Here is a 22,386-nt window from a genome sequence, read left to right as displayed (position 1 = left end):
AACCACTTGCAGATCCGAACTGTTTTGCTCTCAGACATTCCGCTTTAGCAGATCGTTGGTGGAACATCGATACCCCATTTCAGATTTCTCCGCTACAGGGTGAACTGGCACGTTTGGCACGTGGGAGTTGTTTTTAAAGGGGCCATCGGCAATGGAAAATGTCCCACTTGTGTCCTTTCAAACACAGATACGCTCCAACCTGTGTCTAAGCTTAAATCAGCGCCTGGGGAATGTCATTTACAACCTTAATGCTGCATTATTACTTTGTAAAGACTGACTGATTACTTGTGACTTAATTTAAACCTTGGGAAACGTGAAATGTGAGGGTGGAAATGTGCTGAAAAAGATTTCAGGGCCAAGATTTAAGATCATCAGTTTGGATTATTGATATTCTTTGTTGGATTTGCTGTTTCCTGTAAGTGTTTTACTCTCTCTCTCTCTCTCTCTCTCTCTCTCTCTCTATATATATATATATCATTCTGATGAGTGTTCACCACATACTGAGTGACTGGTGCAATCTCAGAATTACATAACAAGGGAATGCAATGCCAAATGTAGCCAGACAAACCAGATTTGCTTAACCTCTCCTTCACTGTGCTCACAGTATTAACAATGTTTACTCACCACTATTAAGTCTCTCTTGCTTTCTCTCTCTCTGGGTCACGTATCAAAACAGTTTTGAGTTGCTAGGAAACTGTCTCTTTCTGTTTGCCCCCTCACTTGCACAGGTTGAATTCAGTTCAAACTGTCTACACCTAATATACCAAAATTGATGTTAGTGTGAAACGAAAGCATACATGCAGAGTGTATGTGTTTTTTTAATTTTTATTAATTAGCTTTTACATTTCTCTGATGATTTATTATCATCATTGTGTTAATTGAAAGTGGTCTGTGTCACTTGCAATTTTAATAATTAGCAGTTTGATCATATAAGAAGATTTGTTTGATATGAATGCAAGACATGACCTGTAAATGCACATGTGCTCACTCCCAAATGGAATTACATCAGCATATGAAAAATATAGGATGGAACCAATGCAAAACGCTACACTAAATGACGACAATAAATCAAAATAGTAACAATATCATAAAAATCTCAAAAAAGGCTATTTTCTTTTTAAATGATTGTTGTTTTATTATAGGGTTAACAAAAAATGTTTAAGTACCTTTAAGTACTCTGATTAGAAATCACTTTTAAGTACCCTGATAGTAGACAGATGGTTTCATCTGCGGGTGTTTTCTGCCCTCTTGTGTTAGAAGCTGATGGGCGGTGGTACACCAAAAACATCCCACCCACATCAGTATGGCTTTGTTACTGAGAACTCTGAGGGTGATGAAAATTACGTGGATTTAACTAAACCAATGTTAAACCAGGCTATAATCTGACATAATCTGACCCAATACATTTAGAATGTTACAAAAGATTTCTATTTCAAATAAATGCTGTTCTTTTGAACTTTCTCTTCATTACAGAATCCTGAAAAAATTGTACCACAGTTTCAACAAAAATATTAAGCAGCACAATTGTTTTCAACATTGATAATAATAAGAAATGTTTCTTGCAAATCAGCATATATTATGATTTCTGAAGGATCACGTGACACTGAAGACTGGAGTAATGATGCTGAAAATTCAGCTTTGCATCACAGAAATAAATTACATTTGGAATTATATTAAAATAGAAAACAGATATTTTAAATATTAATAATATTCCAGTTTTACTATATTTTTGATCAAATAAATGCGGCTTTGGTGAGCACAAGAGACTTATCAAAAGATTTTGCCGAACCCAAAGTTTTGAACGGTAGTGAATGCAATAGAGAAACCTATGGATACCATGTTATCTTTTTATCTGGCATCATGTTTATTATTATTATTATTATTCTATTATTAGTATTATTTCCTGTTCATTGTTGTTTAATATAAGAAAAGTTCCAGAGTGACTAATTTTAACAGTATTTGTTTGTGTGTTTGCTATCATAGTTTGTAGTTCTGAGCCAGAGAATGTGCAAGCCAACCCTAATAATCACACCAGTATGCTTGTGATCTGGGAGAGACCGCGGGCCGTTTATGACTCGAGCATAGAGAGATACTCAGTCACTTACCGGCCAGCCCAGGGCGATGATGAATCGGCCTTAGAGTACTTGACTGATGGAGACCAGGATGTGGTAATTCATTAACTTTTTTGTCATAAATATCAGATATTAATGAGCACATCTTGAAAATTAGGCCTACACTGTAAAGGTCACCTTTCCATGTTTTACCTTCTAGAAGTTGAATAACATTGCAGGTTCTGATAATCAATTGTGATTAATTTAGTTTGTTTTTGTTTTTTTAACCACTAGGGGGCGATCATTCAGGACTTGGTGGCCAACACTAGTTACATGGTGCAGGTAGTTGCTGTGTGCACCAACGGTCTGTATGGCAGAGTGAGTGACCAGCTGACAGTGGACATGCCCCTGGATGATGCTGGTAAGACCAATTGCGCCCGCCGCCCTCGCATCCGTGGAGAATGAGTTTACAACACTCATGCCCCACATAGTTTTATAGTTTTACTGCAAATGTTAGACAAAAACCAAATGCTTCAGGCTGTAGACTGATCCTTTGCAAACCAGTTACCTTGTCCAGAAAATGGTGTGGTGTCCATTAAGTCTTATAAAGAAATGGACACAGTCCTTGAGTGTTTCACAGGTTTTAGACAGAAACATACTTTACAGTACGTGATTATGTAAACATAGATCAGAATGCTTGACCTATGGATTGTAAGAGCATGTGTCCTATTGAACATACAGTTTGTGCTAATGGACAGTTTTCTCCAGGTATTAAAGACTTTTCTGACACATTTTGGATTTCAGCAACACACAAACTTGCATTTGCATACCTAGAAACATTTATGTTCATGTATTTGCATTTGCATTTTCAGACTAAAGTTCGGTACTATAATGTATAGTGTTAAATCAGGCTGACACAAACTGATTGCACATTTGAAAACAACTTTTTCAGTAGAATATTTTAACTTATAAAAAGTTGTAATTTATTCATATTTATTTAAATGTTTTCATTAATTTGAACTGTGAATGGAATTTAAAATTGCTTACAGCTTCTGGTTTTAGGTAGACTTTTTGTCTTTGTCAGTATTCTTATACATGTCGTCTTGAAGGATTTTCCTCTTATTCTCTGTCTGTCCATCTTATACTTTGTCGTCACTATTTGCATTTTGAATTTCCTTCTATTTACTGATTTTTTTCTGTCTCTCACAAATACTCATTTTGTGTTTTTTTTGTGTTCTTTTATAATTCTTTGGAATGTTGGGTCTGTATTTTGCTTACTGATTTAACTTATCTGTCTCTCTGAGAATCCCTGTCATCATATTTCAGTGTCTATGGATATATGTGTTGTCATTTTCCAATCAAACAAGTCACAACATGTTTGAGAGTTGATTGGGTTTACATCAGTGAAGTGGGGTCGGTCTATCTGATAAAATCATACATCTTCTACCTTTTAATGTTTCCATGCTTCACAAACCGATCTTGTCCACATATCACGAAATCTCTGGGGTCTTTTCCACCATTTTATGTCACTGAGTTTGATCCCATGACAGGTAAGAGCCTGCAAGAAATTGAAAGCTCTCTCTATCTCTGTGTGCTGGGAGGATTTTTAATGCATGAAGGTGTCCAAACTCGCCTGTCGTGTGATATAATGTATGTGATCAAAAACTGACCCTCTGACCCAAAGATTGCTCCTTTATGTTCTCTATGTATTGAAGAATGATCTAAACAAATCCTATTTGGTGGTGGCCTGGTTTACCTTTCCTTCCTTCTTAACCTAAGTACTCTCAACAGCAACAGATAATACCAAATGCCAAAAAAAAGTCCCTTTAAGGCACGTGGTTTGTCATTGAATACACTTTGAAAACCAGTTTGTGTTTTCGAGCTTTGTTTCTCAAACATGAATTTTCTTTGTCCATTATGGATGAAATTATAAACACTGATTGGTTTTCAAATGTATCTGAGGTGTGTGTTTGTGTACATGTTACATGAAACTGTTTTCAGAATTATTTTATTAAATAAAAAGACTGAAAATATTGTCACTATCGGATCTGTTCACCAATTATCTGTTCATTATATAATAGTTCAATATAATACCAGAATGGTTTAGTTTCAGTGTCATAGACATTGTTATAAAAAATGTAAAGAGCATACAGAACATACTTCTCTGTAGCTGACATGTGAATCTTTTACTCATACAGTGTTTTAACTCTTTTATGTCTGGTTAATTTTCAGAAACAGACAATGACTCCGACTCGTTTGAATATGATGAAGAGGTAACTGTCAATGTTACTTTAGTGTATAGTTATTTAAATTATTTTTTTCAACAACAAAACTAAACACCTCTTCTCTCTCTGTCCATCTCTTTCTTCTATTTCAGGAAGACCATCACATCAGTCCGTTTTTGATCAGACCTGGCACAAATAAGGTTCCATATCCCTTCCAAACCACCACAACCAGCCCAAGAGTTACTAAAACAGAGCGCCCGGTCCATCCAGTCATTAAGACGACACCAAGGACTCATGAAAGAAGACTCTCAGTAGAAGACTCCCAGAAGACTCATGATCATTATTTTTCAGCAGTATACACAGATGAACCTACTCTGAAATACACAGACAAACCTACCATCCCGGCAACCATAGCCACCAGTTTTGTTGTGGATATACATACCACTAGACCAGATGGTTCTAGCATTGTAGCAGGTGTATCCTCAGAGTCTGATGGCCAAAGCAATACCTTCACAGATTCTCCAACAAGCATCACCCCTGAAACAAGCATCACCCCTAAAACAAGCGCCACCCCTGAAACAAGCATCTCCCCTGAAACAAGCGTCACCCCTGAAACAAGCGTCACCCCTGAAACAAGCATCTCACCTGAAACAAGCGTCACCCCTGAAACAAGCATCTCACCTGAAACAAGCGTCACCCCTGAAACAAGCGTCTCCCTTGAAACAAGCGTCACCCCTGAAACAAGCGTCTCCCTTGAAACAAGCGACTCCCCTGAAACAAGCGTCACCCCTGAAACAAGTGTCACCCCTGAAACAAGCAGAACCCTTGAAAAAAGCATAACCCTTAAAACATTTGTAACATCACCTTCGATATACATTTCGGAGGTTGAGGAAGTGACTCAAACTGTAACCGACTCACACAGCTATGGGGAGAGTTCAGTGACTGTAGCACCATTGCCTGAAATCCCAATGGAATCAACTTCCTCTACCTTCCCCCCAGAGGTCCCTCTGTGGCCTACAACTGCTAGCTTGCCTTTTCCAACCACTGACGCTTTCAGTACTGTTCTGTCGCAGACCACCCAGCCAGTGTTTAATGGTGAGAGTGCTTCGTATGCCCCCTCTGTATCTGACACTTTGTCCTACGTGCATGCAAGTCCTGTGTCCCCCCATTCCTTAAGCAGTGTGTTGTCTGAGCCCATCCCTGACTGGGACATCCCATACACTGTTTCCAAGCTGGTGTATGGTGGTGCACAGTCTATCACCCCTTCCCCTTCCTACCCTACCCTATTCCTCACCGGCTCTGAGGCTTATTTAGACATGGAGTCTGTCTCTAGTGGTGGTTGTATTGATGATGATGGTGATGATGATATTTTGTCTGGGTCCATCTCGGCTGACCCCCAGTGTAGAAGTACTCTTCCCCTTCAAACGTTACCAGAAGTGACTGCTTCTGTGGTCTCCATGCAGCCAAGCTCTGAACATGACCTCTCTGATTCCCCTAGTATTGTCTCCATGCTGAGCTCTTTTGCACATCTCCAGCCTTCAGTTCCTGTCTCTAACGACTACTCTTTGACGACGACAACCCTTGACTCTGACTCTTCTCTCTCAGGTAGCGTTGGGGACTCTAGACTGCTGACGGAGTGGGTAGATTCTTCTATAGTAGCTCCTACCTTTAGTCAAGACAATGGTGCATCTACTGAAATCTCTCTGCATGCCTCTTCTAACTTCCTGCTGCCCTCCTCTACTTTGGGACTGTCCCCGTGTAGTGGTCTCTTGGGTGACCCATCTAGTCCTGTAGAACACCATTCGTTTCTGTCCACCTCCAGCGCAGGTACTCTTCTGTGCAGCGAAGCAGATTTGGACCTCCGCAACGAGGCTCTTTTGTCATCTCTTCCCATTTTCACCATGCCTTCTAGTGACCTCAGCATTTCTGTTTCAGCCACCAACAGCAGCGTTGCACAAAGTGCAACTGGACAGTCCCAGGGAGCACCTGCTCCCGTAAGGTCTCCTATTGCGCCAACCTCTACTGCAGAATTCATATTCAAACCTACTCCTGTGGTGCCCCCAACTATTGCGCCAACCTCTGCCCCAGAATCCATCTCTGTGGTTGCTCCTGTGGTGCCCCCAACCGTTGCACTTTCCTCTGCTCCAGAGTCCAGTTCCATGCCTACACACTCTGCAGATGGACATCTGGAGAACAGTGCCTCGGGCTGGGCTCTTGACTTAGATTTGGGCCAGAGCTCAGCATCAGGAGATGAAAGTATTGTCCCATATATCACCACTGCCACTCCTACAGAGGTACCTCCTGAAGAGAAGGATGATGGGAACGAGGAACACTCTTCCTCCTTCTACTTTGAAGGTGAGAATGGGAAAGATAGTGAATCTACCGAGTTCAGAGTCACCCTGCGCCCTAGCCCGTCCTGGACTCTAAGAGGAAGTGGGGAAGAGGAGAGCGGATCAGGAGAAAACCTCACAGATAATGAGACATCTTCAGACTTCAGTATTCCAGAGCGCACTGAGAGGGATTCAGAGGAGGAACCAGTGGAAGGTAAACCTCTCGGTTGTTGACGTCCATTCCTGAAGGTGCTTCTTGATTTAGACATGCTCAGTGAAGCTTGATCAGTGAATCATCAGTGAAGAGTCTTAAAGTATCTGAAAGCTCTTGCTGCAAGGACAACTAATCCATCCTAAATTCTGAATGCCTTAACCAACCACAAATGTCACCTACACAACTAAAATCTCATCCAGAAAATGTTCTGTAGAAGGTAGTTCACTGGGAAGGTAAGATCTCACTTACCTTGCTCACGGCATTGTCCTTAATTATTGTATACATCGAATCTTCTGACAAGTTAGGCTAAAATGTGCTACTAAAGAACCATCATCTTAATTAGAATTCAATCCCATCATCACAATATGTGTCTGATTCCTAGTCCCATGTGATTCCTGTGTGTTCTGTTTTGTGTTGCATAACCTCTCGGTTGTTGACGTCCATTCCTGAAGGTGCTTCTTGATTTAGACATGCTCAGTGAAGCTTGATCAGTGAATCATCAGTGAAGAGTCTTAAAGTATCTGAAAGCTCTTGCTGCAAGGACAACTAATCCATCCTAAATTCTGAATGCCTTAACCAACCACAAATGTCACCTACACAACTAAAATCTCATCCAGAAAATGTTCTGTAGAAGGTAGTTCACTGGGAAGGTAAGATCTCACTTACCTTGCTCACGGCATTGTCCTTAATTATTGTATACATCGAATCTTCTGACAAGTTAGGCTAAAATGTGCTACTAAAGAACCATCATCTTAATAAGAATTCAATCCCATCATCACAATATGTGTCTGATTCCTAGTCCCATGTGATTCATGTGTGTTCTGTTTTGTGTTGCATGTTCTTCATGTGATTATTTGCTAAAATGTGTATTAGCATGCTCACATCTGTTATCAGAAATATACCAACAGCATGTTTTCCATCTCAAGTCAAATCCAAGATACCTGGTTATATATTTAGCAATTACTATAGAGTTTGTGGGCTCAATTTGTAGATTTATCCAGTGTTATATGATAGAATGTCTGTATAGCAATTTAAACTGAATGGAGGCATAGCATCTGAGCTAAGATTTGGCTTAGCTATGTTAGCACAGTTTGATTCTTCTTCCATGAGAGAACTTAGTAATTTCACTGTTTGTCCAGCAGAGAGCAGCAAATCTCTTATATTTGGTCACTAGTAGGTGACAGCTGGCAGGGCAGCATTGTGTTTTGGCTGGGATGCTGAAGTCATCTCAGACAGTCCTAGGCCAAGTCTTAATCTCTCTAACGTGTCTGTCTGCAATGAATCATGACCTGTGAACTCTTTAGCTTCTTAGTGTCAGACCAACTCAAAACACATTTATGATGGAATAGATTAAGTGGTGCTATACCAATCCTTATGGATGACATACTGATTATAAGGTCTTTAAGAATCAAAGAAAAACTGAGTCAATATCCTGTGTGTCTGATAGCTTGAACTCAATATGTTAAAGAACAAATGGTGGTTTTTAGTCATTTTATACAGATTTAGCACCTTTAACAAAAACTGCTATTTTTGTTGTTGTTATTATCCACTGCATTAATTGTACTTTATTGCGTCTACATACTGTAGATATTCATTCATTGTTTTTACATTGTTCAGTTATTGCATGTCTTAAGGCCTACTGGTTTGCAAATTATGTCACTTTAGTACTATAGTAAGATCAACCTTGATCTGTGTTACAAGTTATGTGAAGTGTGATAGTTTCACTTGACTTGAAAAAAAACAAACATTTTATAAGGTGAGTTTGTTTGCTGTGTTTTTTTAGTGTTTAATTATCTCTAATAGGATACTGCATTTTGCATCAAGAACATTGATTACTAATGATGCTCTGATCTGAGTAGGGTGTTTTTTAACCCATAGATGCTGGTAACAGCAGTCATGAGTCGCGGGTGGGCCTGGCAAGCAGCATTGAGCGCCAGAAGAAGGCTGTGATTCCTCTGGCTGTGGTCTCCACCCTCACCTTCCTGGGTCTCATCGTTTTGATTGGCATTTTTATCTACTGGAGGTAAGTCCAATGGGTAACAGCATCTTATTTAATATAGAATTGTATATGTAATACAAATGTAAAAAACATTTCCTTTTTTAATTAACATATATGTAATTTTTTTTATTTGTTTTATTATTTCTATATTGCATACACTTGCTGACCATTAAAAATAAATTAAATTACATAATATTTCTTTTGACACAAATAAAGGCAGTTTATGTTACCCAAGCAAGGTTATTTTATTATTTTATTTTAATTTTTTTTTACTGTGCATTTAACTGTTTTGGCATTGGTCATGCATAGTCGAACAGGATGCATGGAAAACAAAAATATATTTCCTCTGAGACAGCTGCTCATGATTTCCATCATATTGTTACTAATCCATAATCATAACAATAGTCGATAAGGGGGAGTGGTGTGGCCCCATGAGGAGCGTGCTGTCTGTCTGTGATGGGGGTCTAATCTTGGGCACAGACCCAATCTCACACCCACCGGGTGAGGTACCACCTCAAAAGGAAGTAAGATAAACAAGCCATGATGTGGCAGTTGTCTCTCTCTCTCTGTGTGTGTGTGTGTGTGTGTGTGTGTGTGTGAAACAAGCCCAGAATTCACACCAAAGCGGTAAAAATGGTCCTTCCACACCAGGATGGAAGTCTGAAATCCTGTTTACCATCAGATATTCCCAACTGTGAAATAAGCAACTTTGGCAATCCCATTAAGAAAATGTCTCAGAAGTGTAAACAGTTTAGTGGCACAAGATTGTACATTTCTCATTCCAACGTGCCTCTTGCCCCTTCAACATATTGCTCATGTTTGACTTTTTGTTGTTACACCGTGAAGATTGCGAGGAGATTAAATCGGTAATCTTGGAGCCGGTGATTAAATCTCAAGATACGCTGATCTGTTGTTTGTGGGCCTACAGGGAACACATGCTGCCAGGCTGGAGAAAGAACCTCCACGTGATTATGTTCAACACGACCAAGTCATGTTCATGTCTTGTTAGTGCAGCCGTGGGTGGTTCAATCTCAGCAGAACATGGGCATGTATGACTGCTTGTCCATCTGTAGCTACATGGTGCTCATTTAGAGAGCAGACAGATGCGCACTTAATGGGACATCTTGAAACGTTAGCGTTAAATCTGTGTCACTTTTCATTGTGGTCACTAATCCCTTCCAAGAAGTTACCGTTTTAGACAAAACAGTTAAGGAAGTCCTCTGGGTGATCCTGTTAAAACGTGTTGTGGATTAGATTGAATATGGTTTTTGAGTTTATTTTTTAAGCTTATAGTTCAATCTCAAGCGCATATGTGGATAAGACGACAACATACAGTAAAGGAAAAAATTATTTGATCCCCTGCTGATTTTGTACGTTTGCCCACTGACAAAGAAATGATCAGTCTATAATTTTAATGGTAGGTTTATTTTAACAGTGAGAGACAGAATAACAACAAAAAAATCCAGAAAAATGCATTTCAAAAAAGTTATAAATTGATTTGCCTTTTAATGAGTGAAATAAGTATTTGATCCCCTATCAATCAGCAAGATTTCGGCTCCCAGGTGTCTTTTATACAGGTAACGAGCTGAGATTAGGAGCACTCTCTTAAAATCCTAATCTCTTTACCTGTATAAAAGACACCAGTCCACAGAAGCAATCAATTAACCAATCAGATTCCAAACTCTCCACCATGGCCAAGACCAAAGAGCTGTCCAAGGATGTCAGGGGCAAGATTGTAGACCTCCACAAGGCTGGAATGGGCAACAAGACCATCGCCAAGCAGCTTGGTGAGAAGGTGACAACAGTTGGTGCGATTATTCGCAAATGGAAGAAACACAAAATAACTGTCAATCTCCCATGGTCTGGGGCTCCATGCAAGATCTCACCTCGTGGAGTTTCAATGATCATGAGAACGGTGAGGAATCAGCCCAGAACTACACGGGAGGATCTTGTCAATGATCTCAAGGCAGCTGGGACCACAGTCACCAAGAAAACAATTGGTACCACACAACGCCGTGAAGGTCTGAAATTCTGCAGCGCCCGCAAGGTCCCCCTGCTCAAGAAAGCACATGTACAGGCCCGTCTGAAGTTTGCCAATGAACATCTGAATGATTCAGAGGAGAACTGGGTGAAAGTGTTGTGGTCAGATGGGACCAAAATTGAGCTCTTTGGCATCAACTCAACTCGCCGTGTTTGGAGGAGGAGGAATGCTGCCTATGACCCCAAGAACACCATACCCACCGTCAAACATGGAGGTGGCAACATTAAGCTTTGGGGGTGTTTTTCTGCTAAGGGCACAGGACAACTGCTCCGCATCAAAGGGACGATGGACGGGGCCATGTACCTTCAAATCTTGGGTGAGAACCTCCTTCCCTCAGCCAGGGCATTGAAAATGGGTCGTGGATGGGTATTCCAGCATGACAATAACCCAAAACACACGGCCAAGGCAACAAACGAGTGGCTCAAGAAGAAGCACATTAAGGTCCTGGAGTGGCCTAGCCAGTCTCCAGACCTTAATCCCATAGAAAATCTGTGAAGGGAGCTGAAAGTTTGAGTTGCCAAACGTCAGCCTCGAAACCTTAATGACTTGGAGAGGATCTGCAAAGAGGAGTGGGACAACATCCCTCCTGAGATGTGTGCAAACCTGGTGGCCAACTACAATTTGCCACCAAGTACTAAGTCATGTTTTGCGAAGGGGTCAAATACTTATTTCACTCATTAAAATGCAAATCAATTTATAACTTTTTTGAAATGCGGTTTTCTGGAAATCCGAGTTATTCTGTCTCTCACTGTTCAAATAAACCTACCACTAAAATTATAGACTGATAATTTATTTGTCAGTGGGCAAACATACAAAATCAGCAGGGGATCAAAAAAAAATTTCCTCACTGTAGAAATAATCAAAGCTTGCATGTTAGAACCATTAATTTTTTTATGTGTTTTTATTAACTTTGTGTGAATGTAATTCGTGTAGTACATCTGCCTTACATGCTATTCAGTCAAAAGTACTTATGTTACATAAAGAGTAGAAAAAGTGTTTAATACCGTTACAGGAAATGTTTTCAGACTGCTCATTTCTACATTGAAGACAGCACATCACCCAGGGTTATATCCTCCTCGCCAATGCTGAGCCCTACAGGTAACACACACCTTTTCATAAACATAATATAGAGTTTTCATTGGTACTAATGATTTTTGGGTCAATAATTGATGCAATTTTTAAAAATTTACTTAAAAAGAAAACGTGCAAAAGTAAAAGTGCAATTTGTATACTAAATGACTTGAATACACCTTGTCTATGGTGACCATGTTTTTATTTTCTGAATTAAAATTCATTTTGATATTTTTTTTGGGGGGGCATAAATTCAAAAATGGCAAGTGGTACAACTGTCCTGATATTATAATGAAGAGAAAAAGCCTAAAATTAATTATAGAAAAGAAAACTTTAAAAGTAGTTTAAAAGTAGGCATAACTTATTACTATTATAATTTATCATATAAAATTTTCAACAAAACTGCTTTTAAACAATCATGAAATCATAGAGACAACCCCTGCAGACCCTCTTGTGTCAAGCTCAATAAGTCCCTTAAAATAACAGATCAGTGTCATGTGGTGCAACTCACTAAAACTTGATAAGAAGTCACATGTATAAATTTTAAATTCATTATATAATTAATAATTTAATAATTATTATATATATATATATATATATATATACCTCTAAAAATACATTAAATACAAAAAATATTGATTAAAATGTATTCAAAGTGTAAGGAAAATATGTTAATACCTTTTACTTGATGGTTAAACCACATGCCATATAATCATTATAATTGCGTTTCACTGCTGTTTTGATCATCAGACATGTCTTTTACACTTCCAGGTGAACACGATCCCCAGTCAGTAAAGCAATTTGTGAAGCATGTGGCTGAGCTTCACAACACCAACTCATTTTCTAGAGAGTTTGAGGTTTGTATCCCATCATCCCCCTCTCTTTTGACACTCTTCAAGGGACAGCTGTCTCATGCGAGCCTTGATGTAGAAGATCAACATGTCATTAAGGCATGTGTTATAAATGAATTGTTCAGTTCATTCAGGCACGTATATTCGCTCTCTATCCATTCATGCATGAACGCAGGTTGTTGATAATAAATTTGAGTTATAATTAGGTCAGTAATGCACTCAGCTCTATGTTCCAGTCAGGTGCACAAAAAGACCCAGTTACAGCTTCATTAACATCAATCAGTGTCAGATTGTAGATTCTCACCATAACATTAAATTATTCACACTTCATTAGATCATGCACAAATCAAGCAAGCTTTAATTGGACACAAACGAGACAGTAAACCTAATTTATTAGTTCTTGTCATAAGCGCTACCTATGAAAAAGTGATGCATATGTTTCAGAAGTTTCTGTTTGAGAGCTGTGTTGCTTTTTGTGTCATGTTCAGGCTGAATGAACGTTTATTTTAGCGTAATGAGTTTTGTGGCATGCTAGTTACGTTAAACACCTGCACTGATACAAACGATAGACTTTAAATGCATGTTCTGTTCAATCCATGACAGCAGGTCTTTGGATTCTGTCCATTTTAATTGATCATAGTTGATATTTGTGGCTAAGTTCATTCATACAGCAGTGAAAAGGTTCCTGAAAATTTACTGGTATTCGTTTATTATTTTGACTTTGTTAAAAGTCAACAGAAACGCATGGAATCATTAACTGGATTAAACCAAAACTTCAGTTGAAAGTTCAACATATCTCAAGTCATCAGATAATTATATATTTGGGTATATTTCTACTTTTGCTTTTATAAAGATTAAAGAAAAAGATTATAAAGATATTTAAGAAATAAAGCTTGCATGGAAGCCTGTTTCTGCCTTGTAACTTTTCGTAATTTGAACTTTATTTCTTGTCATTGCGGCTTTATTTCTCACAGTTGTGGCTTCAATTCACAATTACAATTTTATGTTTCATAGTTTCATAGTAATCTAAGAATTGCAATTATTTCTTGTGACTTCATATCCCACACTTGCAACTATATCTCACAATTGCAACTTTATGTCTGGTAATTGTTACTATATCTAAAAATTGTGACTTTATTGCTCACAATTTAGCGACTTTATTTAACAATTGCAGTTATTTCTTAGAATTGCGAATTTACAGCATATCTTAGAATTACAGCTTTATTAAACTTCTTTTCTTTTACAGTAATTGCAACTACATCTCACAATTACATCTTTTTTCACAATTGTGACTATTTCTTGTAATTGTGAATTTATTAGCGCTGTCAATCGAATAAAAAAATTAACTAATCACACATTTTCCTGAAATTATTCAAGATCAATCCCACCTAATATCAAGTTTTTAAATATACTTTTATATTGCAATAATTTCACATTCAATCTTCAAATTAATGTGCAAACAACATAAAGACAGTATATTTTTTTATATTTGTTGAATGGCATCTTTTTTTATGACTGAAGGCCAGAATCAAAGATACCAATACTGATTTCTCTAATTTAAGTGAATTTAAAACAATCTTCACATAAACCCATTATAATAAATGTCATATTTAACTGTGCCCTTCAGCGGAAATATACAGAAATTGAAATTGAAGTTATCAAACGATAAATTCTAAATTAAATATAGATGAATCCTTAAAGCTATAGAAGTTATTTTTTCCTCTTTTTTTTTTTCTTTGTCCTTTGATTAATAGACATCACAGCAGCTGGTTATTAGGTTATTTTGGCTGTTATTTCTTTGAAACGTGAAACGAATGTGACACGGATCTGACACGCATCATATTTTCTCTCAACTCTTTTTACCTTCATATAAAATATATTACATGCATGCACAGTTTTAAGGCAGCTTTAATCGCCTTTTTGGTAACTTCATGACTTAACTGACCACGACATTGCATGCACGTAGTTTATTTCACGCTTTGATATGAAAGGATACAGGCTACAGCGCGCCGGCGCCTTTGTGCTTGCAATTGAAGATCATGCGCTGCGAGCACTGTACCATTTCCGCGCTCGCTTGACTCGCGTCTGGCGCTGAAGTAAAGTGAAGTGGAGCACGCGTCTGAAAAGTCTCCCGTTCTCAGTCATTCTGCGACTGAATAAATGCACTTCTTGTCAAGAGAAAAAGTGACAGAAGCAGCAGTTGTGAGTGGGGTGGCCAACCCTAGCCCCGCCTCTGCGTTAATTGCGTTAAATATTTTTAACGCGTTAAACTGAAAAAAATTAATCGCCTGCGTTAACTCGCTAATTTTGACACCACTAAAATTAATATCTCAAAATTCTGACTTTATTTTACAATTGCAGCTTTATCACAATTGTGACTTCATGTCTCACAGCTGTGACTAGTTCTTATAATTGCAACTTTGTTGCACAGTGTGACTTATTTCCCAATTGCAACTTAATTTCATTTGAATTTTGACTTTATTTCTCATAATTGTGACTTTCACAATCTTACTCGATATCTCACAATGTGACGTAATTTCTTGCTTTACTGACCAATCAGCATCCTGAAACTTGTAGAGTAACACACTTAAAATGAGCAGAATCCAACCCAGGCTGTCAGTGCTTTTGCTTTGTGTTGTATTTCTGGTGCACAGTTTGTTACTGTATTTCATTGCTTTTTGCATTCTCACCCCCCCCATTAGATATTGAAAGAGTATTTTGAGGTAAGCCACATCTCCCTTTAATTTGTTTGCTTTTGATAGCTTTAGCATGAATTTGTGATGCTCACTTGTCTGCACTTTGACTATGTCTTTAGTGTTGTCACTTTATGGCAGACTGTTGGAATAGTGGGTTGTGTTTTTTAGGAAGTTCAGACGTGCACCGTGGACCTCGGAACAACAACGGACTGTTCCAGCCATCCAGACAATAAGAACAAGAACCGATACGTCAACATTTTAGCCTGTGAGAACCACTGCCACAAATTAATACAAGCATTAGATGCACATTTCTGTGACTGATATAAAATGGTTACATCTTCAATTACATCCTTTAGATGACCACAGCAGAGTGCGACTCGCACCCCTAAATGACAAAGATGGGAGAAGTGGAGGGGACTATATAAATGCCAACTATGTGGATGTGAGAGACTTTAACTGAACTCAGAAACGTTGCCAGGCAAATCATGATGATTATATCATTATTTAATCAGTGAGGCATGAATACCTCAAAGGGTAACCATATAACTAGCACAAGTGATAAAAAGCACTGCTGATTTGCTATTGATTCGATCATAGAAAGGTCAGGCATGGTGGCACTTTGAGTGTGAGAAAGTGTTTGGGGCCCCTATTGTAATATTGTGTCACCTGAGATGTTCTTTCAAAGTTTAAACTAAGAATACTTGTTCTTCCCTACTTCCTGTAGCTTTATTTGTTTCTTCTTTCTGTTTTACACAAGGGTTTTAACAAACAGAAAGCCTACATTGCAGCACAAGGGCCCTTAAAGTCCAGCACAGTGGATTTCTGGCGGATGGTGTGGGAGCAGAATGTGGGAGTGATTGTTATGATCACAAACATCATGGAGAAAGGAAGGGTGAGCCATTTTAGTGCAGGTTCTACCTAAATTAATTGATGTAATGTCTGACATTTAAAAAAATAGTTCACCCAAAAAAGATTTCTCTTATCAGAAACATTTTCATATGGTTTCAGAAGACTTGAAATATAGCCCACAAGTCACATGGACAAGAATATATATGTATATATTTTTTTATTTTCTTTTGGAAATGCAAAATTGTACTGGTTTAGAAGAGGATGAGAATGAGTAAATTATGACATTTTTATTTTGGGGTGACAAGACAATAACAAATTTGGGTTCATTCAGCCTGAACACAACAATGTTTATCCATTTCTCAGAGGAAGTGTGACCAGTACTGGCCTCTGGAGAACCAGGAAGACTATGGATGTTTTTTGGTTACTGTTAAGAGCACAAAAGTCCTCGCGCACTACACCCAGAGAACCTTCACCATCAGAAATACCAGCATAAAGAAGGTATCAAGTAGGCATACACAATATATTGGAACAATAGTAGTTAAGGGCTGATATTAGAGTTTTTTTTTTTTTTTTTTTGGTGTTTATTTGTATTGTATTGGTCGATGTTGGATATTTAATTGTGAATGTTTTTCCTCTATTTTTACTACCTTTGCCATAATCTAAAACTCACTTAAAGTGAATATTTAAAAAAAAAAGAATTTATAAACACTATAAAAATGTAATCTTTAGCAAATCTCAAAATTACTTTTAATTTTTAATACTGTACATATGATGTTATGCCTAGATTCACTTTTGGCATTTTAAAATCGTAGATTAAATTTGAGTATTTATTTAGACACAATCATTCAGGTTTTTAATATTAGTAATATTAAATTGTTAATATTAATTGAATTAATTAAATGTTAAAATTTTAACTTTTTAACATGATGATACTCTTTCTTTTTTAAAACAATCAGGATTGCATTAACTTTTGCTTGATTTTAGATCACATGTGTACTTGATGTTGATGATTTTTTTTAGGATTCTCAGAGAGGTCGTAGTAACGAGAGGACAGTAATACAGTACCACTACACACAGTGGCCAGACATGGGTGTACCTGAGTACGTCCTGCCTGTGCTTTCATTCGTCTACAAGTCCGCTAGAGCTCAAACAGACCACATGGGGCCAATGATTGTACACTGCAGGTGGGTTACAGGACTATCTTTAAACGTATAAAGTCATATTGTATATTTTACACTTCTGACGTGTGTTTGTGTGTGTTTAGTGCTGGAGTGGGCCGAACAGGGACCTACATAGTGTTGGACAGCATGTTAAAACAGATTAAAGGGCAGGGGACAGTCAACATTATGGGCTTCCTCAAACACATTCGTACACAACGGAACTATCTAGTTCAAACAGAGGTGAGTGAACAGCAATTCAAATCTCATGCTGGTGCACAGAACTTGCTCTATAAAGAAAAATTATACATTATTTTCTGTTTAATCAATCCTTAGTGTTGCTTAAAATATAAACTCAAAGTTGGACTCAAGTTTCCTTCTCAACATCAGTTGTTCTGGTACCCTTACAGGAGCAATACATCTTTACCCATGATGCTCTAGTAGAGGCCATTTTGAGTCAAGAGACAGAGGTGCCATCAAGCCATATTCATCAGTATGTTAACAACCTCCTAACCCCAGGGGCCTCATGTAAGACACAGCTGGAAAAGCAGTTTAAAGTAAGTGTGCTCTCAGTTCTTTAGTGATTTCTGAAGAGCACAGCTGGAAGTATTTGTATCAGCACAGTTGTAGTTGAATAATGTAACCTGATATACATGACAATGACCTTGTCATTGCAGTTGGTGTGCCAGTCGAATGCCAAACAGAATGATTACAGCAGTGCCCTGAATGACTGCAACAGAACAAAGAACAGGAGCTGCTCTCTGATTCCTGGTGTGTTTATTGTTATTTTTCATTCTCTGTTCATTATTTTATGTTAGATGGATAGATGAGACTGATGTTGGATGGACAGACAGACAGACAGACAGATAGATAGATAGATAGATGGATAGATGGATAGATAAAGACAGACAGTCAGATAGACAAGACTGATGTTGGACGGATGGATGGACGGACGGACGGACGGATAGATAGATAGATAGATAGATAGATAGATAGATAGATAGATAGATAGATAGATAGATAGATAGATAGATAGATAGATAGATAGATAGATAGATAGATAGATAGATAGATAGATAGATAGATAGATAGATAGATAGATAGATAGATAGATAGATAGATAGATAGATAGATAGATAGATAGATAGATAGATAGATAGATAGATAGATAGATAGATAGATAGATAGATAGATAGATAGATAGATAGATAGATAGATAGATAGATAGATAGATAGATAGATAGATAGATAGATAGATAGATAGATAGATAGATAGATATAGACAGACAGACAGACAGACAGACAAGACTGATGTTGGATGGACAGACAGACAGACAGACAGATAGATAGATGACAAACAGACAGACAGATAGATAGATTGATAAAGACGGACGGACGGATAGATAGATAGATAGATAGATAGATAGATAGATAGATAGATCGATATCTGTGTCTATGACAGATATAGTCTGTCATTTCTTTAGATAGACAAGACTGATGTTGGACGGATAGATAGATAGATAGATAGATAGATAGATAGATAGATAGACAAGACTGGACGGACGGACGGACGGACGGATAGATAGACAGACAGATATAGATAGATAGATAGATAGATAGATAGATAGATAGATAGATAGATAGACAAGACTGATGTTGGACGGACGGATGGACGGACGGACGGACGGACGGATAGATAGACAGACAGACAGACTGTCTCCAAAAGGACAGATAGATAGATAGATCGATAGATAGACAGACAGACAGACAGACAGACAGACAAGACTGATGTTGGATGGACAGACAGACAGACAGACAGACAGATAGATAGATTGATAAAGACGGACGGACAGATAGATAGATAGAAAGATAGATAGATAGATAGATAGATAGACAAGACTGATGTTGGACGGACAGACAGACACATAGATAGATGACAAACAGACAGACAGACAGATAGATTGATAAAGACAGACAGACAGACAGACAGACAGATAGACAGATAGATAGATAGATAGATAGATATCTGTGTCTATGACAGATATAGTCTGTCATTTCTTTAGATAGACAAGACTGATGTTGGACGGACAGACAGATAGATAGACAAATAGACTGATGGATAGAGGAATGGATGGATGGACAGATATTCAGTCCTCTCATGTGATTGTTGTGTGTCTTGCAGTGGAGAAATCCAGAGTGTGTTTGTCCACATCAGCAGGAGAGACGTCTGACTATATCAATGCCTCATACGTCATGGTGAGACATCCAACGTTTCTCCAGTCAATCCTCTATTTATAACCTTATTTAGATTGATATTAAGACTCATTCATGCATTCATATCAGGGCTATCGGCAGAGCAAAGAGTTCATCATTACCCAGAATCCTTTGCCCAGCACAGTGAAGGACTTGTGGAGGATGGTGTGGGATCACAACGCCCAGGTTATTGTTTCATTGTCGGACACGAGTAGCACGGTCAGTACAGCTTTTAACTGCTTTATAACGTCAGGCCTATTTCCTACATTTCCTGTCGATCTTCCAGTGCTGAATGAAACCGATTGTACTTTCATTAATCTCTCATTCACTCTTTCCTCCCTCTGTCATTTCTTTATTCCATTCCCAGACAGAAGACAGCGAGCCAATCATATTCTGGCCTGTGAGAGATCAGCCAATCAGCTATGAGACGTTCTCTTTATCGTTACGAGGGGAGGGCCACGTGTGCCTGTCCAATGAAGACATGTTGATAGTGCAGGATTACATTCTAGAGGCCACACAGGTAACATCATATCTGCTGCAAAGCCAATCAGATTCAACAGTTAACATTAGCAACATTAAGAGGATCAGAGATTTTACCCATAATGCACTGAAAGGAAGGTATCATACTAAAGCTGAGATAATCGATTCACAGAGCTGTAAATGAGTGATTTCTTTGCGTCAGTTCTCCAAAATCATTCAAAAACACGAACAAAGGCATCTGTTTTAAAGATTGCAGCTGGTGCCTGCCGTACGATTGTGGAAAATATTAGGAGGAGCAAATGGCTGCTGACGAAAGTGAGAGCAGAGTCTGTTAAAAATCACATCTGGTACTTTTCACACACTTGGCATTAAACCATCTGTATCTGCTGAAGCATATTGATCATAAACACACACACATAAAAAAAAAAAGTTCACTTTTCTTCATCAAAGCAGATTTGATGAAATTTAGCTTTACATCACTTGCTCACCAATGAATCCTCTGCAGTGAATGGGTGCTGTCAGAATGAGAGTCCAAACAGCTGATAAAAAAAATTACAGTAATCCACACCACTCCAGTCCATCAATTAATGTCCTGTGAAGCGAAAAGCTGCTTGTTTGTAATAAACAAATCCATCAAGTTGTTTTAACTTTAAAAAGTCACTTCAAAATACCAGTCCATAATCCATATTAACGCTTCCTCCAGTGAAAAAGTCCATCCACTGTTCTGCTCTCATATCAAAATCCACCGACATATTTGTTTAGACTGTTTTGGCTTGTAAACAGCGCATGATCTGTACGTATTTCTCTCCTGATTCAGACGAGACGACTTTTCACTGGAGAAAGTGGTGATACGGACTTGTATTTTACCTGGAAGCAACAGTTTGTAGTTAAAAACATCTTAATGATGGATTTGTTTATTATAACCTCTTTTCTCTCTTTTTCAGGATGATTTTGTTTTAGAAGTGAAGCATTACCGGGCTCCACGCTGGCCAAACCCAGACAGTCCCATCAGTAATGTCTTTGAGCTGATCAACATCGTCCAAAAAGAGTCCGGCTCCAAAGATGGACCCATGGTCGTACATGACGAGTGAGTTGCATCTTGGCCCTGAAGGAGATGCACACTGCGTGTTGGAAAAGACATGTTATGTCTGTTCCAGAAACTAGTGAGCCGCCTCACTGTCTGCTGTCTGCAGTGGTGGATACAGTACTTGAAAGACACACTTAAGTAAAAGCACAGATATCTTACCAGAAAATGACTCTGGAAGACGTCACCGTTTAGAATATTACTTGAGTAAAAGTTTTAAAGTATGCAAGATTTATTGTATTTAAGTAGGAAAAGTAGTTTTTAATATTAAACTTCTTTGATGCCTAATAATGCCGTGTAGGTGGGCGGCTCGCTAGGGTTAAGAACTGAACATGCTTTATCATGGATTTGTTTAATAATCTCTATATCTTGATGATTTCTGAAGGCGTGAGTTGTGCTGTATCTGCAGGCGTGGTGGTGTGACGGCTGGAACGTTCTGTGCACTTTTCACTCTACTGCAGCAGCTTGAGGCCGAGAGTGTGCTGAACGTCTACATGCTGGCCAACGTGTAAATCAGGGACTGCTTTATCCAAGACAGTGCTTGTCAAACCAAGGTGTCTTATCAGTCAGCATAAATGAGGAGCACATCTTTAATGCCTAAAAATGCTGTGTAGTGAAGAACTGAACATGCTTTATCATTGATTTGTTGACTAATCTGGGTTGCCTGTGTTTGTGCAGGCGTGGTGGTGTGACGGCTGGATCGTTCTGTGCGCTGTTCACTCTACTGCAACAGCTTGAGGCAGAGAGCGCGCTGAACGTCTACATGTTGGCCAAGATGATCAACCTCATGAGGCCTGGAGTCTTCACTGACATTGTGAGGGTTCATCTGCCTGCTTTCATTCAAGACAACTTGTTTTTTTCCACTTGTAATTACACAATCAAGCACACTCCTAAATACATCAATTATGATATTTACACTATATAAATCTTCAAATATAAAAGAGCTCATACATAAATACATACTATATTTAATGCTTACTAATATAAAAATGCATTAAATTGCAACTCTTTTTTGACATATAAAATGTAATATTTATTTTATATTATATGATATAATATATAATATTATGTATACATTGGCGATA

General features: G+C 38.3%; 1 protein-coding gene across 1 annotated transcript in view; it reads left to right on the top strand.

Moving 5' to 3' along the window:
- The window catches only part of LOC107698571 (receptor-type tyrosine-protein phosphatase zeta-like), a 52,245-nt gene that overhangs the window by 27,053 nt on the left and 2,806 nt on the right, over window positions 1-22,386 (top strand). Inside the window, exons 9-29 of the mRNA XM_016499617.1 lie at window positions 1,984-2,168; window positions 2,346-2,472; window positions 4,284-4,324; window positions 4,429-6,820; window positions 8,699-8,843; window positions 11,873-11,958; window positions 12,703-12,788; window positions 15,485-15,505; window positions 15,647-15,743; window positions 15,835-15,920; window positions 16,236-16,370; window positions 16,691-16,825; window positions 17,348-17,511; window positions 17,592-17,727; window positions 17,895-18,041; window positions 18,162-18,255; window positions 19,667-19,740; window positions 19,828-19,956; window positions 20,105-20,257; window positions 21,162-21,304; window positions 21,980-22,115. Coding sequence (XP_016355103.1) covers window positions 1,984-2,168; window positions 2,346-2,472; window positions 4,284-4,324; window positions 4,429-6,820; window positions 8,699-8,843; window positions 11,873-11,958; window positions 12,703-12,788; window positions 15,485-15,505; window positions 15,647-15,743; window positions 15,835-15,920; window positions 16,236-16,370; window positions 16,691-16,825; window positions 17,348-17,511; window positions 17,592-17,727; window positions 17,895-18,041; window positions 18,162-18,255; window positions 19,667-19,740; window positions 19,828-19,956; window positions 20,105-20,257; window positions 21,162-21,304; window positions 21,980-22,115 — 4,712 coding nt within the window. The remainder of the gene's footprint in view (window positions 1-1,983; window positions 2,169-2,345; window positions 2,473-4,283; window positions 4,325-4,428; window positions 6,821-8,698; window positions 8,844-11,872; window positions 11,959-12,702; window positions 12,789-15,484; window positions 15,506-15,646; window positions 15,744-15,834; window positions 15,921-16,235; window positions 16,371-16,690; window positions 16,826-17,347; window positions 17,512-17,591; window positions 17,728-17,894; window positions 18,042-18,161; window positions 18,256-19,666; window positions 19,741-19,827; window positions 19,957-20,104; window positions 20,258-21,161; window positions 21,305-21,979; window positions 22,116-22,386) is intronic.

This window comes from Sinocyclocheilus anshuiensis, unplaced genomic scaffold, assembly GCF_001515605.1.
Source record: "Sinocyclocheilus anshuiensis isolate Anshui unplaced genomic scaffold, SAMN03320099.WGS_v1.1 scaffold1054, whole genome shotgun sequence".
Lineage (NCBI taxonomy): Eukaryota > Metazoa > Chordata > Actinopteri > Cypriniformes > Cyprinidae > Sinocyclocheilus > Sinocyclocheilus anshuiensis.
Note: the sequence above shows the minus strand (reverse complement) of the source record. Positions and strands in the feature narration are given on the sequence as shown.